Source organism: Hippoglossus stenolepis, chromosome 17 (assembly GCF_022539355.2).
Source record: "Hippoglossus stenolepis isolate QCI-W04-F060 chromosome 17, HSTE1.2, whole genome shotgun sequence".
Lineage (NCBI taxonomy): Eukaryota > Metazoa > Chordata > Actinopteri > Pleuronectiformes > Pleuronectidae > Hippoglossus > Hippoglossus stenolepis.
The window spans coordinates 19970858-19995678 of record NC_061499.1 but is presented as its reverse complement, the minus strand read 5'-3'; the positions used below and the strand labels follow the sequence as shown (position 1 = coordinate 19995678).

General features: G+C 42.2%; 2 protein-coding genes across 2 annotated transcripts in view; one reads left to right on the top strand and one right to left on the bottom strand.

Annotated features, from left to right (window-relative positions):
• LOC118124728 (ubiquitin-conjugating enzyme E2 E2) overlaps positions 1–10984 on the bottom strand; it is a 59233-nt gene extending 48249 nt beyond the window's left edge. Inside the window, exons 1-3 of the mRNA XM_035182800.2 lie at positions 10833–10984; positions 7865–8062; positions 1910–1960 (exon numbers count right to left, since the gene is read on the bottom strand). Of these exons, the coding sequence (XP_035038691.1) occupies positions 1910–1960; positions 7865–8055 (242 nt within the window). The 5' untranslated portion in view covers positions 8056–8062; positions 10833–10984. The remainder of the gene's footprint in view (positions 1–1909; positions 1961–7864; positions 8063–10832) is intronic.
• Positions 10985–12541: 1557 nt separating this feature from the next.
• Positions 12542–19256, top strand: sf3a3 (splicing factor 3a, subunit 3). The gene is made up of 17 exons (XM_035182799.2): positions 12542–12813; positions 12928–12975; positions 13565–13617; positions 13803–13908; positions 13996–14068; positions 14862–14953; positions 15052–15134; positions 15707–15845; positions 15953–16021; positions 16128–16195; positions 17103–17210; positions 17306–17375; positions 17491–17655; positions 18420–18530; positions 18662–18752; positions 18842–18897; positions 18993–19256. The coding sequence occupies exons 1-17, from the start codon at positions 12718–12720 to the stop codon at positions 19068–19070; spliced, it is 1506 nt and encodes a 501-aa protein (XP_035038690.1). The 5' UTR covers positions 12542–12717; the 3' UTR covers positions 19071–19256.
• The last annotated feature ends 5565 nt before the right edge of the window (positions 19257–24821 follow it).

Sequence of the window (24821 nt, the reverse complement as noted above, 5' to 3'; positions counted from 1 at the left end):
GATGTATAAATGCAGCGGTGGAAACCACATATTTTTGTGCACAGTATATCGACACTGGCGTCAGCCCTTATCAACAAAAGCTCTCTTATCTCGTCTTTACAAGTTGAGATTTTTGTCTGTGTATTCTACGCATGTGGCTCTTCTTTTATATCCTGAGATATCTGTATTGTTATGGTTTTCTTTCAGTTTTGCCTCTGTTGCGTGGATTCTGGCTTCTCTCCAGGCCAGAAAGAGACCAATCATAACAGCAGACATCAGTCCCTGTCCCTGCCAAAGCTTCAAAAGGGGCTGAATGCATGTTGAGCAGGCGAGCGCGTAGGGAGGGTCAAGCCCACCCTCATCACAGTCCCCTGCTCAAGAGACTTCATTTGTGCACACAGAGCAGAATGCTCTCTCACTCGTGCATGTGATACTGTTCTGTAGGATCGTATTACGTGCATGAGCATAGTGTTTATGTGCGCGTGATGTCCAGACACTGATTAAATACCATACCTTCTGCCTGAGCCATTCTTTGTGGACACCCAGAGGACAATGAGCATCTGCATGCATCACCATTCATCAGAGCAGCTCAGTGCTTTGTGTTTGTAAGATGTGTCTATCACATGAATAGACAGCCTGTGCATGGGGCATGTATTGGAGAGGCATCTGCTCTCGGGCCTGGATATGGTACAAATATAACCGAGTTACTATAACAAAAGAATCTGTCTCGACAGTCTTGGCCATCCATCCATCCATTATCTGTACTGCTTATCCTTTGAGGGTCACAGGGAAAGCTGGAGCCAATCCTAGCTAACATTGGCCAAGAGACGGGGTACACCCTGGACAGGTCGCTAGAGTATCACAGGACAAACGATCAGACAGAAACAACCAATCACACTCACATTCACACCTACACCCAATGTTCAAGATTCTCCAACTAACCTGATCCCAATCTGCATGTACTGTGGGAGGAATCGTGAGTACCCACAGAAAGCCCACGCAGACATGTAGAGAACATGCAAACTCCACACAAAAAGACCCCAGTCGAGACATGGAAATCACCACTGTGCTTCCCCAGTCTAGAACAATATAATTAAAATTAGCAAAACCCTAAAACGATGGTGGACAAAAAGACGGATTCCAATAACTTTGGCAGATTTTAAATTTGAGCTGTAAAGCACTGAGTTGAAGCATCAGGGTTGGTGTTGGAAGAGAAAAATGCTGGATCAGTAAATCCCTGGATTGGGTAACTGTTTGGAGTGACTAAAAACCCAGCTGCTCTGCCTGAGAGCTTTCATGCATCACTGAGTCTCCCTGCTTTCTCAGCCCTGCAGGAAATGTCTGAACTCTGGTAACTTACTGCTCGCTGCCTGCGACCCCTCCCCTCCTCCTCCTCCTCGCACTCCCAACACTGCTCCCAAAAGTCTTTGGTTTAAGGAGGATGACAAACGGTGACCCAACAGAAAGCCCCACACAATGAAGGCCATTACTCAAATCTTGATTGGCAGGAGGCACCCCTGTCTTTCACCATGCTCCGACTCGCCAGCAAAATAAAGCATGCAAACCAGTCAAGCCACAATGGAGGGCCTTTCCCATCCTCAGGGAGTGTGAGCTAACACAACACTGTTGCTACAGCGATCACAACAGTAAACACTGCCAATCAGGTCAATCGCACAGGTATTTATTTATTTTATTTTCTCACCCTTTTTTCATGTCTCAGACTGCTTACAGGGGCCATTCATTATGCTTCAGCCTGAGCACACAGCGGTGCAAACACAGCACAGTGATCTACCTGCGCCATTCATGTGACTCACTCAGCCGGCACAATCCATTCACACAGCTCACACGCACACAAACACACACACACACAAGTGCCTCGGGTGTCAGAGCACATGGTCTTTTTAAAAACCCACAATCAACAGGCTCCTACCTGCAATTTGGTGGTGGGTCCAAGGTTATCTCTGCTAGCTCCTTCTGGATTCTGAAACGAGATGAAGATCTATGTTATAGTCACTCTTTCAAACACACACGCACACAAAACACAACACAGTTGTATAAATCCTGACTGTAAAATCAATCTGCGAGTGTGCACACAGAATACCTCATTGATTTTCTAATGAGCTCCACAGCCCTGTGACTGAACACGGGAATAAGTCCTGTCACACAAGATCAACACGGGGATGCGTGGCTGAGTATTTGCCATTTTCTATCCCACGTGAGCATAAATTGATATTGATGTCAAAAGGCCATGTCGGATAACGGAATCGTATCTGATATATCAGGGTAAATTAATTTTGCTGCTGATCACCGTGCTGTCTCAGCCATCATGCTATCAGGAAGATGTTGGCTGTTTTTCCACACTGAGCACATTAAAAAAAGGTTTGATGAATAGAAAAGACATTCTTTAATTCAATTCATTACATTACTTTGCCAGTGATTTGCCTACAAGGATCCTGTAGCCAGGTGGTGTACTTCACTATCAGCCAATCAGCTTTAAATGCTGCTGTCATCCTCCAGCACCTCTGATGCATTTCATGTTTAAGCTTAAATGTCCGGGTCTTGTTCACAAATGAGGGGCAGAAATGGAGTGATGGCGGTTTTTGATGTGCAACTTTCCAGGTTTCTGAGCCCTTCAGGGGCTGGTCGTCCACGTCGGTTTGCTGAAGAGGAACTGGGCAAACTCTATCTACTGATGAAGATCACAAGGTGGGATCAAGAGCTCAGAGTAGGTACTAAAAGGCCCTTGGTATAAGTCTGGACTCCAGAATCCAAATTGCCAAGTTGGCAAGGACACAAGATCAAACACGGCATATTCTGTGCTGAGAAAGACCTTGAGAGATTTTCTTTTATTCCCATTTACCCCCCCCTTCTATTCCCTTTGTGTCTTATTTTCACAGTTCCCTGCTATAACTCAAAATGCTCAAGGATGCAATAATAAGAAAGAAGGAAAAAAGGAAATAATTGACTACTCTTATTGATCCTGCAGTCTGTTCACTCAGCTGTTTGTTAGCGGGCTCATAAAAAAACATTTGCTATTGCGAGAGAGAGGGAGAAGGAATGACATGATGTATTGTTTCTGCATCGACGTGGCAATGAACGGTTTTGCGACAGCAATGTGATGCTTACTGACATTACACTAAACTCTTACTGCAAATGTGTTGAAATGCTATTTACACTGAGGGAAAAAATGCACTGAATGTGTCTGCAGGAGGAGTTTAAGTATCAAGGCAATGTGAACACAGTTATAGCATGAACATTAGAGGAACAAACTCACTCCATATTACAGAATAATTAGCTTCAGATTTTCACGGTTTCTCATTTTGAGATGAAGGTACTATAAGATCTTAATTACCATCTGTTTCCCTGGGAACCACAGGCATGCGGATGGAACCATCCTTGTACAAATTTGTAGAGCTGGAGAACCTAATTTTCTTGTACATGTTTCTGATGTACAATTAACAGCAACAAAAGAATAAAAACAATTGATGTATTATGGAACCAATACCACTTCATCTGGAACCAGGAGGTCACCCAGTAAAGCTCATACCTCCACCAAGGCCCAAGAGTCCCCTTATGAAACCACATTTAAATCTAATAGATCTAGATTTGTATTTGGATCTGCACCAACTTGCAAACACTCATAAAAATCAGTCCCCTAAATATGCCAGATTTTTTCAAACAAGATCCATGATCTATTCTCAGTGTCTCGCAATGTTGCAGTAAAAAATAATTCCTAGATTGGCACCAAACTTTAATAGGTTCTTCCCTGAACCACACCACACCCATCCACCAGGTTTCATGGTAATCTGTTTGTGTAATCCTGCAAACTAACAGGCAGACAAACAAACGCAGACAGAAACATAACCTCTTCAGCAGAGGTAACAAAAAAAAAGAATCATGAGACAGAGATCAGTATAACAACAGTAACCACATGCTTTCTCATCTCCGCAGAGCTGGTCAATCACAACCTGGAGTGGTTATGGGATCTGTTCTCAGAAACTCGAAAAATGGATGGACACAATGTCCCCTTGTCCAACATTGCAACTGCTTCATGGTTCACTCACTGTAGGCATATTGTGTTAAATATATATGTTGTCTTGTGAACAAAGTGTGTGACAGATTTGTCTGTATCTATCTAATCTCTCTAAATTCCAGAAAGCTCAGTGTGTCCTTAAGTGAATGTAAAAGATATCACTAGAATCGATCATTAGCTTCACACTTGGCATGTTTTGTTCAGGACCCATGACGTCCAGTGTTGAATTTGGTGTCATTATTGTGTACGTGCAATACTTTCAATATTTGAATAAACAGATGACCAGTGCTCTGTAGCAGTGGCGGTTGAACTCATTAACATAAGTGATGTTGTTGATCACGACAACAGCATGTTCAAAACAATGGGGGCATTTACGACAAAGGCAATAACAACTGATTCTCCAGTTCTGGGTTCTGCGCAGAGCGAGTCCAGCTTCACCGTACTTTGACTAAACAGGTGAACAGCTCTTTGTGCAGCAGTGGTGGTGCAGCTTCAGGCGTCTGTGGACTGAGTCCAGCAGCAGGTCTTTATTGCTGCGGCTTTATTACTGCAGGTCACTATTACAGCTTCACATAAAAAAAGCTGTAACCAGCATCACCACAGACCGAGCAAACCGGCAGGTTTACAACAGGAACTAAACTGCTTCTGGGAAATGTAAAAAATCCCTGTAACAATAGAAAATCAGCTAAAGAAATGAATGTGCAAATAGTCAATTACCACACTTCATGAGTGTCCATGGATTTTCCTTTAAAATCTCCTCTGTGCTGCTATGACTGCACACGACTCACTGGGGAGAGAGGAGGGAAAAAAAGACATATATTTGCAAAGAGCCTGTAATACAATCTCCACAGTTATGGAGTCATTCTCAGCATGAATGCTTGCTGTGTAATTTTATCTGCAATATTTCCTGAGGTGGCACATTTTGACAGCTGAAGCTGGGGACCTGTTAGGGAGAGTTCTGCAATGAATGAGGCCTTGGGAATCCAACAGGAAAAGCCCTGCTTATACTGTGGCTTCATCCTGCTCCTGCACGGCCTCTTTAACCAAACACTTACTTTTTCAAATGTTCCACAGCTCATTGCATTTGATAATCCCTCGAGACACTGCAAGCACCAAACTATTACATTCTGCATGCCTCAAAAAATAAGTCAATATCATCTGAGCAAATCTTTTATAATGGAATGCACAAGCTTCGGCTTGTGTAGCAGCCAGTGATTTATAACATGAACTAGCACAGAGAACAGCTAAATAACAACTATGCCTGTCAACCCTCCTATAAAATGGTAACCCTGGAGGTCCTTATTCTTTAATGTTGTAGCCATCTCTGGTGATAAGAAGTCGTTGCTGTCAGATGTGGCTGGAGGTTTAAGCGCAGGCATCACATCCTTTGTGCCAGAGGAGAAATACCGGGAGCAGAATGTTTGCAAGAGCAAATAAAGAGTCTTTCTCTAAAGTGTTCCTATAGGAGCCAGCAAGTTTGTGACATAAAAAAGTCATCGCAGAACTTAGCTATATGATGGCAAATGTAGTGTTGGGATATAGTTTTACACCATTAAAATAAACTGTGCAAATATTCCCAGTGTGATGGGAAAATAAGGGCATTTGTTTTTTACATAACCCATAAAGTCTATATGCCTCAATTAATGCTTGTCATGTGGTAGAACAGGGTCTCAAAACTCTCGAAACTCTCTCGAATGATCCAATATAAGAATTGAGGGGGGGAGGGGGGTCTGTTTCCAACAATCACTCCCTTCACAAAGGTGTTGGAAACAGGGGAGGTCTGACTTCTAGCAGTCGCAATAACGGCAATATTGCAATACATTGCTATTGACGTGTCAGCCACAGGGGATGGCAAGCAGCCACCTCAACTGCTGTGTTCAAGTTTCTTTTTTTTCATGACGATAGCTCTTTCTTGTTTTACCACTTCAATGCCTGGGCACTGAATGTTAACACCCTCAGGTTGCTGCAGTCTGGAGAGAGAACTCATCTCATGCTTTGATTCAAATTACTGTAACAGATTTATGTAGACACTTCTGCAGCGCTATGTTTTTCTGTTAAAGTGAGCCTTTGTTTGCTATTATGGTCCTTTCAGAGGCTGGTGAAATTCAATAAATCAGTGTTGCGTGTCCTTACTCCTGTACTATTAACGGTAAAAACAAATTGTTCTGTCTAATGAAAATAGCTTTGGTGTAACAATAAAGCTTAAAATGAAGTCATTTGTGTAAAAAAAAAAAAGAAATGCAGCTAATAGTGTATACTGGGCTGATGAGTCAACTTAAATCACAGCAAGGAAAATGCTTTCATTACGACTACCCTTGGTTGACCTGTCTCAGACTCTTTTCTTTCAACATATAAACTACTACCTACTACTTATCATGTTTATAAACCAGTACAGCACTAAGAACGCCTGCTAGAAAAGATTTTCTGAAAGCGTGGACATCTGAACAATTTGTATAACAGCAGACCTTTGGCCAGATAACACATCATACAAACGAGCACTTTTCTTTTCCTGATTGTGGCTGTGTGGAGCAGTTACAAACGTAGTCAGATGACACATTGGACAATTTGTCTGTTTCAACATAGTCTGGCCTTTATGCTGTGTTCACAACAAACCCAACGCACACTTTCCAAGCGATTAAACACAAAGTGATAGATGCCAATTTTGTATCTCTCACAAATGACACAAATGGTGTAAACAGCGCAAATGATTGTGTCATTTGCACTTAAAACGACGGCCAGACTGGCTAAAAACATAATTTGATCTTCGGGAACACAAATAATGTAGGTGATTATTTGCATATAGACGAGGAAGTGAGATCCAATCACGGGAGACAAATCCAGGACACATTTTAATATCAGGTGTGAACAGACAAACATAACTCTCTCAGGATGGTGATATGTTAATACCAAGTCTGAACAGAGCCAAATTGTCCTGACAGAACTGACCTTTGGCACAAGTAAGTTCTAAGTATCTGCTGCGGTGCCAGTATACACTGTTACAACTGCTTGTCTGATGGTCAAGTAGCTTTGGAAACCCCCTCCCCACCCAGTCACCTTTCCAACATTAAATGAGGAGCTGAGACCAACCATTTCTGTAACTTTCAAAAAAAACCAACATGATGAAATATTTCATGCAGTCAGCAGTGCAGAGATGAGAAAGGAGAACAGGTTTTGAACTTCTCTCTCACGCTCTCTCTTTTTCCCTTCATTATAAAACGGTTCCAGGAGAGACACACTGAGAATGTGCTCAGTTATAATGAGAAACGATACCTCGCCCCCATCTCTGTGAAGGCCTTCAAGTGTGGCTGGTTGGAAAAACTACAGACATCCCTGGTGGTTTAATAACACATCATACAAATCATGTCAATGACCTCCATCTGACAAGCACATGTGACCAAAAAATCTTGCTCTGTAGTCAATCATGCACTATTTCACACGTATTTTAAAAAGGACATTATCAAGATAGTAAGATGCACATACATTACATAGGAGGGTGTACACTGTGCATGTTACACACTGTTACAAACAGTACAAAGTGAAAGTGCACAAACCGAGAAATGTTCTTCTTCCCTGGCAAATCTGCTATGAGTAATTGAGGGAAGGGGGAATATTCTGTATTTTTGGTTCATAAATAACTTAAATGAGAAAGAACTAGAGTCATAATTTGTCTGTACAAGCACAGAAAATCACGTTAAATGCTCACTGTTCCCACTGATACTCAGCACAGCAGCGAGGACTGAAACACATAATGACAGAATAAGCAAATCGCAGGTGAGCGGCGAAACAAAGCGATTGGGGCCGAGCAGGCAGCAGAGAGCGCAGAGTAAAAGATGACCAGAGCAGCGACTTTACCTCTTGGCGCTGGTGGAGAGCTTGGCAGCGGTCTTGCTGGAGATTTTGGCCTCCTTCTTTTTGGGCTGGGTCTGGTCCCGCTGCTCGGGGCCCGCCTGTTCCGGAGGAGCCGCCTCCCTCTGCTCAGCGTCCGAGCTTCCCCCACTGGTGTTGGGGCTGTCGTCCGGCCTCGGCTGCACCTCACTGGACATGCTGACACTGCAAACACACAGGCAGCGTAAGAGCACATGCGGTGGAAAGAAAAAAGGTTTTTGAGCGTCTCATCAGAGGGATGAGTCCATCATCAGGATGGGTCCATTCTCACACCTTCTGCAATTCTTACAGAATCCACTGTAATCAAAAGGGATGATGTTAATGCCCTGACATGATTTTAACTTACTGCTGTCATTAATAAGCCATTAATAATCTCTGTATTGCTTTTCCCACATTTTTTTACTGCATAAATCTATATTAAATCAGTCTTTGTTTGTGTGTTGGTAATGTCATCACCCCATCTGCTAATACTGTAGCAAATCAGTTGTGTATAGTTTTTCATAAGGAGGATGAACATGTATTCAACAAACTAAGGGCTGATTATATTATTAAGAATTATACTGCAGCTTATTTTGTTGACAAAGAGAATCATGCTCTGATTTATAAACACTAATGTATATAAAAGATACCAAATACAATTTCCCAGAGCTAAAAACCTCACATGGCAAGACACACATCGATTCAAAAATAGGGCACGTTTTCACAAAAGAAAAGAGAATATTTGCACAATAATGAGTCGACTCTCTGCACCTTTGTGCGATCTGAGAGGAAAAAAAGGAGATTTGCTAAACTGAGGTTCTGGGATGTGGCAATCTGACAATTAATCCATGATCAGGAAATGAATACTAGATATTCCCTGGTTCCAGCCTGTCAAAATCCAACATTTTCTGGTTTCTTCATGTTTTAAGAGATCAAATCCGAATATCCCTTAGTTTCGGTCAAACAAACGAGACCTATTGTTGATAGAATAAAATTCACCAGGGGCTCTCGAGCTTCTAAGGGGCATAATACACCGTTAGCTGATATTTTACGAACCACACGATGAATAACTCATAAATGCAGAAAATAAACTACTGATGAATCAATGATGAAAGCCGTCATTAGTGGCCGCTCCACAGGGATACCTATAGAGGTACTGAGTAATATGTTAAACACAGACCCCAGACCTTTTACTGCCCATCCTCAGCATCACCTGAGTTGAGCATCTGTTTGTCATAAGTCTCAATGATGTAAGACAGAAAGAAGGTCATCAATACCCCCATCTCTGTCTCCCTCTCTCTCTCTCTGTGCATGTGTGTGTGCGTGTGTGCACGTGGACCTCAAGGTGAAGGCCTATATTTACAATGCCAGGTCCGGCCGTATGATTAATGGACGACACAGTTGAGCAAATGTGAGGGCGTTTTCACGGAGATGAATATGAAATTGGGCAGAAGTGAGGACAGACTGTTCGATAAACATGACAGCGGCTTTGGCAAGCTCACTCTGCCTCTGACTATTGACTAACAGCCACTGCATGAGCGCTATCTGATGCAATTAACTGCATTTGGTGGTGAGTTGATATGGGGGATAATTGGGGGGGGATTATGTGGGTTAGGATAGCACACATGGGGCATCATTCCAAAGGTTAGGACTCCCGTGTGTTCTGGGGAATGGAGTCCCTCTCATGGTGCGCTGGGCCGCTGTGACTTAGAAGGAAGCGGATTGTCCACTAAGCAGGGGAAGGTGGTTCAATCCCCCGGCTCCAGTCCACAAGCTGAAGTGTCCTTGGGCAAGACATTGAATCCTAAATTGCCCCCGACGGCTGTGTCAGCTGTGCGTAAATGACGTGTGATAGACAAATGCATACATGTTTGTAAATGGGTGAATGTGACTTGTACTGTAAAGGTCAATAATCAAAGTCAATAAAACTAGAAAATGATTACTGTGTGCGAAACGATGCGTCTCCGGGTGTCAGGTGTACACAGCAGTATACTGTGTCGCCCTGGGCTCCTGCCTCCAGAGATGGGGCAAATGTGTGTTTTATTACCCCTTCAGGTGTGAAACCGTCAAAAACACCTCAACCACAACTACCAACCTCAGTAAAAGAGTCTTTGTGTTAGTGAGCAGACCTGATAGAATATCCCACCCCACAGAGGGAGAGTCCCCACATTGTTATGTGAGGAGAATATTTTGTCAAATTCCGTTATTGCTGGGCAATTAGCAAAATGCTGCTTGCTTGAAGACAAACATTCTTTATTTCACTTCAGTCTTTTGTGGGTAAATAGATAAATAAATACATTTAAACTTTTTCATTTCGCACTATTAGTTAAACTCACCCATTTAAGTGAGGAAGGTTTGTGCTATGTTTAGAGTATATCTGGCAGCTCTGAACGGGAAGTTTCAATTCGCCTGAATTTGAGTGCAGTTTGGTGCAGTGGGTGTTCACCGAATTAAACGGTGGCAGCTAATGATGTGAAAAGCCTTTGATGGTATTGCTGTAAAGTGCGTAACAACGTGTCTGCAAGAGAAAGGGTCTAAAATCACTGATATTTGGAAGGAGTTCGGGGAGGAGCGCTGTTAGGATTCGGACCGGAGCAGAAAAGGCACGCGTCGAGGTGGTGGTGGTGGTGGTGGGGGGTGTAAGCTGTCGAGGAGCCCCCGGTCCCATGTTCTTCTTGCGGTCTTATCAACAACAGTTAACAGGGCACGTCTTTGTGAGAACAACCCGACACCCAGCCGGAGCACAAGCGGAGCTCTCGGTGACCACCGCAAAATCGGCTCCCGCACAAAAGACAGAATAGATACACCCCCTCCCTCCTCTCTCCCCCCCCACTCTCGCTCTGTCTTCCCCAACCAACCACCACCGCCCCCTCCCTCTACAAAGATAACGTAATACACCTTTTATTCCGTTGGCAGACTTGCGCTCATGTGGAGCAGAAGACGGCGGGCGGCTCACCTCTGTAAGCGGGCAGGACGCACAGCGGCAGGAGAAATGAAAAAGTGTTAGATGTCCACAGTTTGTTCAGTAATCCGCTACACTGGCCGTCCGCTGCTCCCCGTGTCCGCTGCCTTCACTGACTGCTGCTGCTGCCGGAGAATGTGCGCCGAGCCGCGGCCGTCAGGCTACACCAGGCTACAGGGGCCGTTTCCGGTTGTAGCTGGTACAAATAAAAGCCCGAGAGAGTTTCTTTTTTTGGAGCAGAAACATGAGTCTTAGAGGGATACAAAGTACACACAGTTTTGACTGGTGAGGCACTTTCAGTCCAACAGTCTCAGGTATAGTCTTAAAAACATTTTCCAATAGCTTTGTAATTTTGGAATTTACTATACACAGTGGAAGACAGGTTTACAGGATATCGGGGGACCAGTGGTTCAGTTTGACCGGGGTAATGACTGTAGGGAATTAATATCTTTGGGCTACTATTGTGCACGTTACTGAATCAGGAATTGTGCATGGATGTAGGACAAATGTAAATTGTGGCCCCTTCATGTCCCCTGATTTAGAAAAATCCTAGCTCCGCCTGACATAGTTTTTATAATGTACATATTTGCACAGCTATTTGCACGATGGAAAAAGCATATGTTATCTGCTCATTTTAATATCATAACATATAAAGTCTATATCTTTCGAATGCTGTTTTCTTAATAGCTTATGTTGTTACATTGTAGACCTGTTGTAACATGATCACAAATTTTACTTTATCCTCAACAAACAACACACTTGTTTTTTGTATGGGGAACCAGATCACCAAATACCATTGCATACGCAAACATGAAATAATGATTAATATAGTGGCCGTTTTTATCTAAATGGAGCAACAACTGTTAACTAATCCGACAGTTTAAATAGAACATTTTAATCAATTTACACTGCTCTCCTCGATCATTTGTTAGTTATAGCTCAGTCTTTTTCTTGTAGAAAAAAGAGCCAAAGCACAACATTTGCATTCAGCTTAGGCACACTTTGTCTATTTGATTCTCACGGAATCAAAAATTACTTGCAATCAAGAGGGAAGTGATTCTTGAACAAATTTCTTTCCCTGCATTTTTGCCACGATACAAAAAAATGATCACACCACACAACCCCACTTTGGTATTTTTAAACCAAACTAAGCGAGCAAAGTATTTTATTCTTAAGTCGAGAAATCCAACTTCCGGTTCTCTCTTCGTTACAGAAACTTGACCAGGCAGACCTCCGCCGTGCGCGCTCCCAGGCGAGTGCGCGCAGAGCGTCGCGGCAGCCTTTGATGATAGCAGACTACAAAGGAAGTGGAAATGAGAGGGAGATCATGCAGCTTGTCAACCCGCCTCATCCGGGAAGTGTGCATTCAGAGTCCAGAGGCAGCCTGCTCCAGTTCTAATGTTGTCCGGTTCACATGGAGCTGATCATGTCTGAGCTCTGGTGACACGCAGCTGTGCAGGGCGCGGGCAGATGTTGACCCCATTACCCAATCAACTCAAAGCACTGGGGCTTGTTAACGATCAGTAAACACATCAAGATCACAATCGAGTATTTATAAATGTCTAAGTTGAATTCCTCAAATTCCGTTATTATTTAATTGTCTCGAGCAAATAAATAATGGTAAACAAATTAATTGACATTTTCTAATTTCCGTTGTCTTTATTTGTCCCCGGTCTGTTTTCCGACCAAGCTGCGGAACCTATTTTCTCGTGGTCCATGTTTCCCTACGCCGAGTACGTTGACGGACGCTAGCTTCCTAGCATGCGCCATTGAAAATAAACGTAGCTCACACGGCAGCGGCTACTTTCTTTCATTTCTCTAGCAGTCGGTCAGTGGGCCTGTTTTACTCCGAAATAAAGGTCCGACACTCTCTGAGACAATGGAGACTATTTTAGAGCAGCAGCGTCGCTACCACGAGGAGAAGGAGAGGTTAATGGATGCTAAAACTAAAGAAATGTTACATAAGAAGTCCACGGTAAGATGAGCGATTTATGCTAGCTTTAGCGCGAATGCTAACCCAACACTGCAAACACAAGAGATGCAAACTACATGAAAGTTTTAAAGAGCTCATGTTTTCTTTTCGTTGCAGCTGCGGGAACAGATCAACTCGGACCATCGAACAAGAGCCATGTTGGATGTAAGCAAGAGTTTTGATTTGTATTAAATACCGACTGGCTAACGCTAGCCCTGGCTACAAGTTAGAGAGGTAGCCTTCTCTTAGTTTACAACTTAAATGCAAACGTTTAAATGAGTACCCAGTATCATGATATTGATAAAACTGCTTATCAAGTGATAATGTAGCTACTAGAAGAGTGTGCCACCAGGAATCTCCTCTGTAAAAGCGACCACTTACATGCACCTTTCATCGTAAGATCACAAGTATGCTTTAAAGTATTTCACTGTAAACTTTGTACGCATTTGTAGACTACTGGAATATTCGTCATGCAAGTGATCCACCAAACAGCTGAAGTGAAATGTCCATGTCTGTTTGATTAACCCCTGTGTAAATCGTTTAAATAATAATACACTTTTTTTGTGCGCTGTGTACAGCAAAGTACTGAGACACAAAGTGATCTGAAGTTAAACCTTTGTTAAATGAAACTGTGATGTGGGAGGGTGAAACTCAGGAAAACAAACCTGTGTGACTCCATTAAGTGTGTTATGGCCACTGTTAACATTCAGTATGAAAATGAAGACAATCTGAGAGTGTGTTAATCTTTTGACAGAGGTTTATGGAAGTGAGCTCAAATCTCAGAGACTCCTACGAAGATAAAGATGGGTAAGTCTTCTCTTTGATTAACCTGGTCTAATTAAAAGTCCCGTGTGTATAAAGGTTCCCTCTAGTATCATGATTTTGATCTGTGAAACACGGTATCTGTTGTGTTGTCTGAACCTTTTCACAATCGCTTTTTTTTTTCTTTCCCTTTGGTCCAATTTCATGTTCCATTTAATTTATTTTGACAGAATGAGGAAGGATGAGCTGGCTGCCATCTCAGGACCAAATGAGTTTGCAGAGTTCTACAACAGACTGAAACAGATAAAGGAGTTTCACAGAAAGCATCCGAATGAGGTAGGTCACCTCTGTGAGTAGTGAATTGTGCTCTGTGAATTTTTAGAAGCTGAATATTAACAACGTTGTTGTGTGTATTTCTTGTAGATTTCCATTCCCATGTCCGTAGAGTTTGAAGAGCTGATGAAGGCCAGAGACAACCCCAGCGAGGAGGCTCAGAGTAAGACTAGATTCACTGATAATAAAGTTATTGTAGTAGGTTCTGGTTCTTAACACAACTTTAACCAAAACCGTCTCTTTTCAAGAAAGGAGTGTGAAGCAGTTAGACACAGTGATGTATCATTAATATTCCTTTAGGCGATACTGTAGTTTGAGAGGAAACACAGTTACATGGGAGAAAATGAGATCGGCCGGTTGCAGGCAGTGCACAGATGCTAAAGTTAGCACCCAAGTGCTGCTGGCTAGATTTTATGGACACTAACGTTACCTTATTCTGGTACTGTAGGTAGCCTGTGTTTATCCCTCCTGGCCACCGCGGCAAATCAGAACATTCTTGTGTGGTCGTCCGGTTTATGTAAAGGATAACTGAGCACTTGAATTTTGCGCGACGTAATAGCAATGTGATCAAAAACAAGTTATATGTTCAAGTCAACAAAGCTTTATAGGCAGATATGACTATAACGTTGTACAACAAACTTATACACAGACTAATAATAATAGTAACAACCACAAAGATAACTGTAATTGAACAGGATATTAACAACAAAAAGAAAGTGTGTGTGCGCGCGCGTGTACGTGTGTTTAAAGTTAGATGTTAGTCAGACTGCTGGTAAAATCAGTAGCCAATTCTCAGAATTTTACCTGGGATTCTTGTCTGAAAACAGCTTTAGATAGTAGCTCTGTAGCAGGTTAGGTGACCATCATTTGAACAGTCCTAGTTTACAGTAAACTAGTTAATATTGCAGTTCTGTAACAGATGATGACGATTGAGGGGAATTGTTTATCTTCCACAGACCTGGTGGAGTTCACAGACGAGGAAGGATACGGCCGTTACCTCGATCTCCACGACTGCTACTTGAAGTACATCAACTTGAAGGGAGCTGAGGTCATGATTGTTTAAATCTGCATCATTTAACTCTTCATCTCCTATCTAAACTTTTCTTTGTTTGTTAAATCCGATGCCTCTGCTGTGTTTTTGTGCAGAAACCCGAGTATATCGCGTACCTGTCTGCGTTCGACCAGCTCTTTGACATCCCCAAGGACAGAAAAAATGCTGAATACAAAAAGTAGGTTCATCATGTTTTATTCCCATCAGAAGTGACCGCTGATGTCGGAGTGGAAAATATTGTTGCCTTAAAATGGAACTAGTGAGCTTGTGGTTATGTGGGTAGTGGTATACATGGTGTGCCTTGGGTCCAGGTGGTTGAGTTGTGTGAACTCCCCTGCTAGGCAACAGCAACATGGAATCCAGCTGTTGAGACCACAGCCTCAACAGCAACATGGAATCCAGCTGTTGAGACCACTGCCTGACTGTAAAGATGGACCACGTGTCTTCATTTCCTCCTTTTTGTACAAAAATTAAACCAGGGTATCTCTGATCCAGGCGCTGTCATGTTGCACATTTGATGTCTTGGAGCCAGAATCAGCGCATTAGTGATCCTGGAGTCGATTCATGCTCTCAACCAATCACGAGTCAGACTCAGCTGTCAATCATGACATTTCCATTTCTAATTGAAACCAAACTCCTCAGAAACATGGACAGTTGAACATACATCAGTGTGATAAGAACTACCTTAACTGACACAAACCAACTTTGGGAAAATTTTATCAAATTTAAACATTTAATTTTTGTGTGCAGGTATCTAGAGATGCTGCTGGAATACCTGCAGGACTACACAGACAGGGTCAAACCCTTGCTGGACCAGAACGAGCTGTACGGCAAAGTGCTGTTGGACTTTGAGAAGAAGTGGGAGAATGGGACCTTCCCAGGCTGGCCTGTAAGTTCCACTGACTGCTTCTTCGTTTGTGAGGACGGCTCAGGTTTTTATTTATTCACCTTGTCTGACCTGATGTTTGTTTCTTCATCTGCTTCTCTGGATGATAGAAAGAGACAAGTAGTGCCATGACACACGCTGGAGCTCATCTGGACCTTTCAGCCTTTTCTTCTTGGGAGGTAAGAAAAACTAATGACACTTAAGATGATTTATCACCGGATATTATTACAAAGTTTGGTCTCTCCTGCCTCTGCTGATGTATATTTGTCATATTCCGTCCCACAGGAGTTAGCCTCTTTGGGTCTGGACAGATTGAAGTCTGCTCTCATGGCGCTGGGACTGAAGTGTGGAGGGTGAGCATGTAGTTTACATTTAGAAACACTGTAACATTAAAGCATCAGTAATGAAAAACCTGCACACTATGAGTCCATGTAGAATTAACTTAGCAAATAGCCACAGTTCTGACATGGTAGCTTTACTGGAGGCAATTTTCACTGTAGGAACATAACAAAACATGAAGCCACTGTGACGTGTTCTGCATTGTCCCCCATGCTCTCTGTCTGGTTCTTGTAGTGGTGCACTCCAACTGAAATACAAGGCCGATGCTGTGGTTTTTTTTGTTTGTTTTTGACATTATTTATTCCCCCGTTTGTGCCTAAGAAATTCATTATAAAAGATCTCTAAACTGATTTTTAAATCTAAAGCTCTTTATCACATGATCATTGAGTCTTTAACATGGCAGCCAGTAGTTGTTACAGCTATATACAGCACCACCTGTCTAAATCTGCAACTGGCGAAGCTACATTCAGAAACAGTGTAACCTTGCCGTCATTTTAATTTCTGACACACTGGTTGTTATAATGAAAATAATAAGTGTGAAATGTATCGTCAAAAAATATAATATTTGTTGTTGAGTAGTATCATATCTGGATCCTGCATCTCTGCAGGCAGAGATACCTGCAGAATATGAGAGATAGAGAGAGAGGGGGAGAGATACTTATTGGTAAAAACCAACACGATAACCAGTCTCCCTCCAAAAAGGGATAGTCCAGGTACGAGCCGACACCAACACACAGCCTGGAAGCTGCCAAACGGCCCACTGGCTCTGGTGCATCTCCCCTCCCGGTCCTTACACCCCCGCAATAACTGTTGATAACACATCTATCACTTCATCATCCTCACTGGTAACAGGTGGAGGCGGCACAGAGAACACGCAGGACAGTGTAACTTGCTTGATGTGTCAATGTGTGTGTTGTGCAGAACTCTGGAGGAGAGAGCTCAGAGACTGTTCAGCACTAAAGGCAAATCCCTGGAATCACTGGACCCATCACTGTTCGCTAAGAATCCCAAAGCCAAAGGGCCCAAAAAGTAAGTAGGCGCAGAGACTCAGTGAAGCGCTGACACTGACTCATGATGCAGTTTATTATATAATCCATCACAATTTGCATCCATCACTTCTGCAGAGACACAGAGCGAAACAAGGAGATCGCCTTCCTGGAGGCTCAAGTATACGAATATGTGGAGATCCTCGGGGTGAGTGAATATATCCTCAGATCAACTCTGCTCTGGAATTCATTCGAAAGTGTTGCAGAGCTAATCTTAGACAGTATGGACTCAGATGTGACATATGTCGTGTGTGTGGTTACAGGAGCAGAGGCAGCTGACTCACGAGAACGTGCAGAGGAAGCAGGCCAGGACCGGCGAGGAGCGAGAGGAAGAGGAGGAAGAGCAGCTCAGTGAGAGCGAGAGCGAAGACGATGACAATGAAATCATCTACAACCCTAAGAACCTGCCGCTGGGCTGGGACGGCAAGGTGAGATTTTGATTGCACTAAATAACAAGTCCAACATCCTTGATCACGTCTTTAAACAAACATGAAGCCTCATGAGTGGAGCTGGTGGACTGTAGAAGCTGAACTGACATTCCTGCTTCTCCTAGTCTCTTAATCTAATATGACAAGATCTCCAAGATAAAGTTTTATGGAATAAGACAGCTAATAAGCTGTGAGAATAAACTAATATAACCCATTAAGATCTAAGGACCTGAAAAAAACGCACTCTAAAAGCTAACCGTTGTTTGAAAACAACAACCTAAAACTAGAGGGTTTCTGAAAAGCTGAAAGATGTTTATAAAAAAGAAATGTCTCACCACGATTCCTCAACCTCAAATATGTTTCCCTCCCACTGAGCCTCTGAATCTTTTTCATTATTTTTATCAGTGAAACGCTGATTCAATGTCGCTCCATTATCTGAAACGCTAATTAATTGGGCATTTCTAAGATGTCGTTACCCCTTTAAATAGAAATCCAATTGAGGCTATTCATCAGCTAACTGATAAATGGGTCGGGCTCTAAAGTTGTCATTACTAGGAAGTAAAATCCAGATTTAGTCATATTATTAGTAATCATTCTTGTTGTTCATGTTTAAATCAGTTTATTTTGAGTTGACTGTCCCATGCTGGCTGGATGGTTCCCAACGTCAGTTGAACTTTCACTGCTAAATCTTGAAATTCAGTCATGACTTCCATGTCTTAACTTAAGCTACTGTATATGAGTGCTGACTGTTTTCTTCTCTCCAGCCAATTCCATACTGGCTCTATAAACTCCACGGGCTGAACATCAACTACAACTGTGAGATCTGTGGAAACTACACCTACAGAGGACCCAAAGCCTTCCAGAGACACTTTGCGGTACGTTGTTTTGTCTCGATGTTACGGAGTGTGATAAGATTCAGTAAAAACAAAAGGAGACATGGTACAGAGTGTGTGGTATCAGACGTTAGAGTGTGAAACTGAAGTATATTTTGTGTTGCGTTCTGTAGGAGTGGAGGCACGCTCATGGTATGCGCTGTCTCGGGATCCCCAACACCGCTCACTTCGCCAACGTCACTCAGATCGAGGACGCCGTCTCTCGTAAGAATGCAGAATCAACAACATCTGGCTGTTTGCAGTAATTTGGTAGTTTCTTTAAATAAGCATTTCATGTTTTGTTTCTTCAACAGTGTGGGCGAAACTGAAGTCCCAGAAGGCATTGGAGCGGTGGCAGCCAGACACAGAGGTGAGGAGTCTGCACAGCTGATTGAGAAGTAATGTCTCTCAGTGACGGTGACCTTTTAATATTCCTTTATTTGTGTTTTTATTCTCTGCCTTCAGGAAGAGTACGAGGACTCAATTGGAAATGTGGTGAACAAGAAGACCTACGAGGATCTGAAGAGACAAGGCTTGTTGTAGAGAAGCACAGAGGGAATCAAAGGGAGCATCCTCTATAATGTGCGTGACTTTTTACCATGGATTTGTTTTTATTTGTAAGTACTAATGTTGTTTTACAGACTTGTGTCCCATCCTTCATTCCTCCATTTGATAACTTTGTAATGTGGCAACCGTTGACTATTATAATAAACTCAGTACTTTATCACATACTGTTTGTCAGTGTTTACTTTGCTACTGAATCAGGTATTTTATCAGTGTTGCTCAGACGTTACAGTGACCGAGCAGAGAGTGCACCTGATTTATTGTTGCCGTTGACTCATTATCTACTGAGAACACTTTGGATCTCGGACCATTCTGAGTTAAATAGTGTTAAGATGCAGTAAGATGATACTATAAGAAAACAAAGCTGAGGTGCCAGACTAGTTCACAGCTTTCATCATGTAAAATAGACCGGACGCACACATTCATGACCCTCTCTGGGAGACAAGAACCTTGCTGTGAGAGAACAATCAGATAACTAAAGAGGAGGTTCCAGAAGAAATACCCACCCCTCCCTCTCCTCTTTGATTCCTTGCTTACCGCAGTAGATTTATTGAGAGGTTATTGAGGTAATCAAAGGACTGACAAAGAAAGACGGATGGAGATTCTCAGAAAAAAACGAGGAACCACATTTCCTCTCTGATTTTGTTTTGTTGCATTCTGTTGTTTTGCACTGTGAGCACCACACATTTAATTCTATTCACCTTAACTGTAGGAGACGTATTCCAAATCATAAACAGTTTGTATGGACACATACCATATTGGTGTATGTAATCATACAGACTACATGCGACCCTTTTACTTAAGAAATGTCTGGGTAAGGACTCTGTTTGTCCTACACACATACTTTTGTCTTAGAATTTTCCAACTTATATTTCATAATAATTATGATTTATAACTACACACACTTGATGGCTTCGTAGTGAACAAGAGGCCCATTGAAATACCAACACATACAACTGCATATAATGAAAATAATAATAATACTCTTTAATTGTACTTTGGCGTCATCAGGAGTTTCAGCCTTTTAATCCCAATAGCGTTAAAAGCCGAACCTGAGGGTTCGCTGAGGCTACATCTGACTGGTTTCTGGTTTGTATGGCAGTGCTATGAAAGCCATGTGGCCCGCTCAGTGGATCAGACGTCATTACCTCTATGCCTTTTTGAAACTAAGCTAAATACTCATAGGCAGCAGAGTCAAAAGCTGTGATATTTAAGAAACTACATAAAATTGGTTTAAAACAAGTAAGAAAAAGGGAATAAAGGAGTTAAAACAACCTGAATTACAAATCGCATGTTAAAAATGCTTTCCTGTAAAAACATGTTTTGAGCAGTGGTTTAAAGACAGGTTGTGAGTTGGCGAGTCTAGGCAGGCAGGGAGCTCCAGAGCCTCGGGGCCCTGACAGAGAAACCACAGTCATCTTGAGTAGCCAGCCTTGACCTAGGGGCAACTAACAGGGACAGGTGGCAGATCTCAGGTTGAGTTTGGGTTTGTAGGGAGTCAAGAGCTGTGAAATGTAAGTAGGAGCCAGCCCATGTTGAGCGTTGAAAGTTATTATAGTATATTTAAGGCCTGTTATGTTATAAATTATGCATTACCAATGCTACAGAATAATTCAGGGCATTACCACAGGCCAAACAAACAGCTCATTCCAAACAGGCAGGATTACAACGGGCGCTGCACTAGTCCCTTAGAATGAGGTGCAACAAATCCTGAGGAAATACAGAATACTGTATCTGCTCAAAATCTATACCTGTGGTCACGCTGAATCCTTAGTTCTTTACGACCAATCCAGGCCTGCAGATGGTGCTGCCACACCACGATTCTCTGGTGAAAACCTGTGGGATGGACTCGACTGTGCTCAGGTGGAGAGACTCTGCAGTGTAGGTACAGTTCTAACATGAACTATGAGGTTATGAGAAAACAGACGACAAGGCCCTGGTGATAAACTTCCTGATGGATTATGACCCTCATATACTTTTAATCAAACAACTGCTCTGCTGTAATTATATGTGCAACCCATTGTGATCGCAGATGCTCTTATTAGCATTTTCCACCATCAGTGTATCAATATCAGTGTAATGACAACCATCATAAAAATCCTTTCCAATACACTTATTTGCATGTTTGCTCTTTCCATGATTAATAAAAATAAACAGTATCCAATCATTAGCCTGTTGGCTGAATTTCAACATGAAAATATTGAAATTTGATCAATTTCAGTGGTGGAAGGTAACTATGTACGTGTACTCAAGTACTACACTTGAATTAGGTTTTAGGTTTATTCAACTTTATTTTAGTTGGCAATTTCAATTTGATTTCTACTGCACTACAACTCAGCAGAAAATATTTGTAAACCATTGGTAATGTAATTAGTAACCTCTGTGTTCTTCTTACTATCACAAGTCAAGGTGTCTGCGGTGAAATTATAAAACTACATTAGAGCTCTGGTGAATGAAGTATAATAAAGGATCTGACTTGTCACCACCACACTGAATCCAGACCTTCCACTCGGGTCCAACATCCTGCGTGTAGTCTGACTGTACCCTGGGAAGATGCTGTTAATTAAGAGGAAGAGGCAGCGGTATACAGAGATGGCATCTTAGGCAGAAAAACATGGCTGGAAAGCAGTAGTTCCCCAGTGGAGGATGCTGCAGGGTTTTCTATGCAACAGCCACCATCCGGCTGCTCAAAGAAGCCCTGCACTTGACAGTAAAAGAAACATGATGGACAGCAGAACGCTGCAGCCAATGGCTCTGGGTCAGGAGGAAAGACCAGATTGCAAATATAATTTAGTGTAGAAAAATGATTTGTCATTTACTATGAAGCCTATGTTTTACAACTTTTAATGCTGTAATAAAAAAGTAACAATATTATTTTTGAAATTATCATAATATCCTTTACACAAACACACACACACACACACGGTATCATATAAAAAGGGGCTCAAATCACATTTTTTCACATCTGAAGAGAAAACAGCCTCATAAATGTGTTTAGTATTAATATGGTGATGACAATAAGTATCTCATACATCCCATGTCAGTAGCAGTCAGAGAAACAAACTACTTAGGCTATTGTTACTCATTTTAAAACCCTGGCATGGAAGTTACAGAGGAAATAATGCTCTATCAATCTCGCCTTACTAAAGTTGTGATGAGATTAACATACTTGTTATGAATTCAGTTGTCATACCAATCATTATCTTGTCCCTACATCACTATCTAATGGTAAAACCACTCCTCCCTCGCCTGTCGGTGATTTTCTTGTTCACAATGTGTCTGACAGATATTGATCCTGTTGTCGACGTGAGCAGCATTTCCTTCACTCTGCAGCTCGCCACAGTCTGAGCAGTTCTCCCTTTGTTACTGCTGCAGCTGGACAAATACTGATCTCAACCTAAGCATGAAAGTTAATTCTATACCTTTAAAATATGGCAGTTTTGACATAAACAAAAGATTTGTAACCTGTTGAGGATTTTTTGACCATCCTCACACATATGCCACTATATATTATGTATATTATATCTGTACAGGAGAATAGTGCCTGTTTAGTTCCACAGATACTCCCTTGTCTCTCCGAGCAGTGCCCAAGGTCAGGTTATAGATAAAACGCCAACCAACAGTTCATTGTAGTGTCTACGCTCAGGGACTTTCATATCTAACTCAGATGCTCCAGACAGAGAGGCACCAACTTCAACTCTCACCAACTTTAACTCTTTTGCGTATTTCACCAGTGACAAGACGTAAGGACACAATGTGATTTAGGAATGAACACTTTAGTCTTAACTATCCAATAGGATGCGAACACCTACATGTAACATAGAGAGTGACAGCAATTCTAGCCTTTCATGGATGTGCTGTTAGAATGGGTGACGCAAGTAGAGGGAGATATATGGGGATGCTGTGGGAGACATCTTCAGAGTCCGGGGGGGAATATTTCTCATGTTACTCTGTTGACGTTTGTATATTGTTGCACCTTCTGGTCTCCTTGATGCATCAAGTCTACATTGAAATCTTCTGCATAAGACATCATCTGCTGCCTGAGTTCTCCTTTCACCAGCTTCTAGAAAACGTCCATAACATAACCTATGTTAACTTATCTTATTTTTTTGTGATTCTGACCCAGACACAGATTATATTTTAATGTGATACTGTTACTTTTATATTTAGGCAAAAATCCAGCCTCCTCACAGTCTTTGCTCTTCACTTACCTTCTTCATTCTGATAATATGCCCATTGCACAATTTTGTTGGTATGTGTAACAGGTCAGTAAATGTAACAGTGGAAGATTAAAACATGTCTAGAATGTACAGTTACACAAGTGATACTGTTGGGCTGTAGTTAGAAACAAGCTTAAAGTTCATATGACTGTATATAAAGATATATACGGCACAGCAGCTCCTCAAAAGTGAAGTATTTTGATTTCCCTCTTTTGGCTGGTTGCCCCATAGGTTATAAACCCGGCCTACTCCATGTTAGCAGATGTGCTGGCCAAAATAAAAAGTCTAAATACACATTTTTCTCAAATTTGTCTTCTGTTATCTAAGTTTGATTTTAAATTGTTGTTTGATGAAACATGATTGACAGCTAAAACTGACTCAGGATTGGATGTGCGCATGTATTGGTGGGACCCATTGGTGGGACCTCAACACCACATCTCCACCCCCCCGATCACTACTGCACTGACTCTGGGTCCAAATGATATCATCAGTGCAAGATGGCAGCACCTGTATGCAGGATATTTCATCTTCATTTCTGGATCGTGGGAGGAAGTGGAGAAGCATTGTCAGTCTTTATATACAGTCTGTGGTTTAAATGTAAAAGCACGCTAATGTTTGCTTACATCTGAAGCTGGGTATAAACCATAGGCATAAACCAAAGTAGTGAACAGTTTGACCTGATGGTGGCGCAAAACAGAAGTTAACATTCATTCAAAGTCAGTACTTATCATCCTCTGGGGACCATGAATGTCTATATCAAACTCCGTGGTAATCCATCAAGTCGTCTGTGATATTTTTGTCTTGATTGATTGTTTGACTGACTGATCAACCACAAATTATCAGTAGTACTTGTAGAAGTGATCAAAATATATTATCCTGTGAAGAAGTCTGAATTCTATTGCAGAGGCTGAAAGGAATATTCTGAGAGAACTTCTCTGTGCTTTGCTGTTGAAGAAACCAACAGTTATTAGGTGCTCCGAGGCCTGACATTTGTAAAAGAGCTGCCGGTAGCCTGGTACTAACGTGACTCCCATGGGCACAGGCTTTACGGGGGCAGAGCCAGCAAAGTGTGGTATTAGAGTGTCTTGGGGGATCTGCTTGGCTCCAGTGATTTCTCATTCACATGAGGACCAGCCGGACCACTCGGACCACTCTGCCGCTGGTTGGGTCACCATGCTTGATGTGTTCCACTTCCAAGCTCCTGACATACATGCACTTACCCAGGTCTCACTGGTAAATTACACAGCCACATGCTGGCCCTTGTAAGATAACCAAAGTCAAGTCTGCACACTGAAAGCTGCTCCGTGGGTTTATGGATTTAAAATGGCAAGTTCTGACGAGCACTGCTTGAAATGTGCAAGTGTTATGGCAGTGTCAACCACCAAACAAGCTTGGGAAAGTTTATGTAATCTCTTGAAATTCGCCTTATCATTTATTTAATTTCAGCAAAATACTTGCATGAGATGCTTGAAATTACAGCTAACGCAGTCCTGGGAACAATACCCCAAAA

Excerpts from the sequence above, each read along its gene's own strand:
- sf3a3 (XM_035182799.2), top strand. The coding sequence starts at position 12,718 with ATGGAGACTATTTTAGAGCAGCAGCGTCGCTACCACGAGGAGAAGGAG. Across the intron at positions 18,531-18,661 it reads CCTTCCAGAGACACTTTGCG|GAGTGGAGGCACGCTCATGG; the intron begins GTACGTTGTTTT and ends TGCGTTCTGTAG. Across the intron at positions 18,753-18,841 it reads GATCGAGGACGCCGTCTCTC|TGTGGGCGAAACTGAAGTCC; the intron begins GTAAGAATGCAG and ends TTTCTTCAACAG.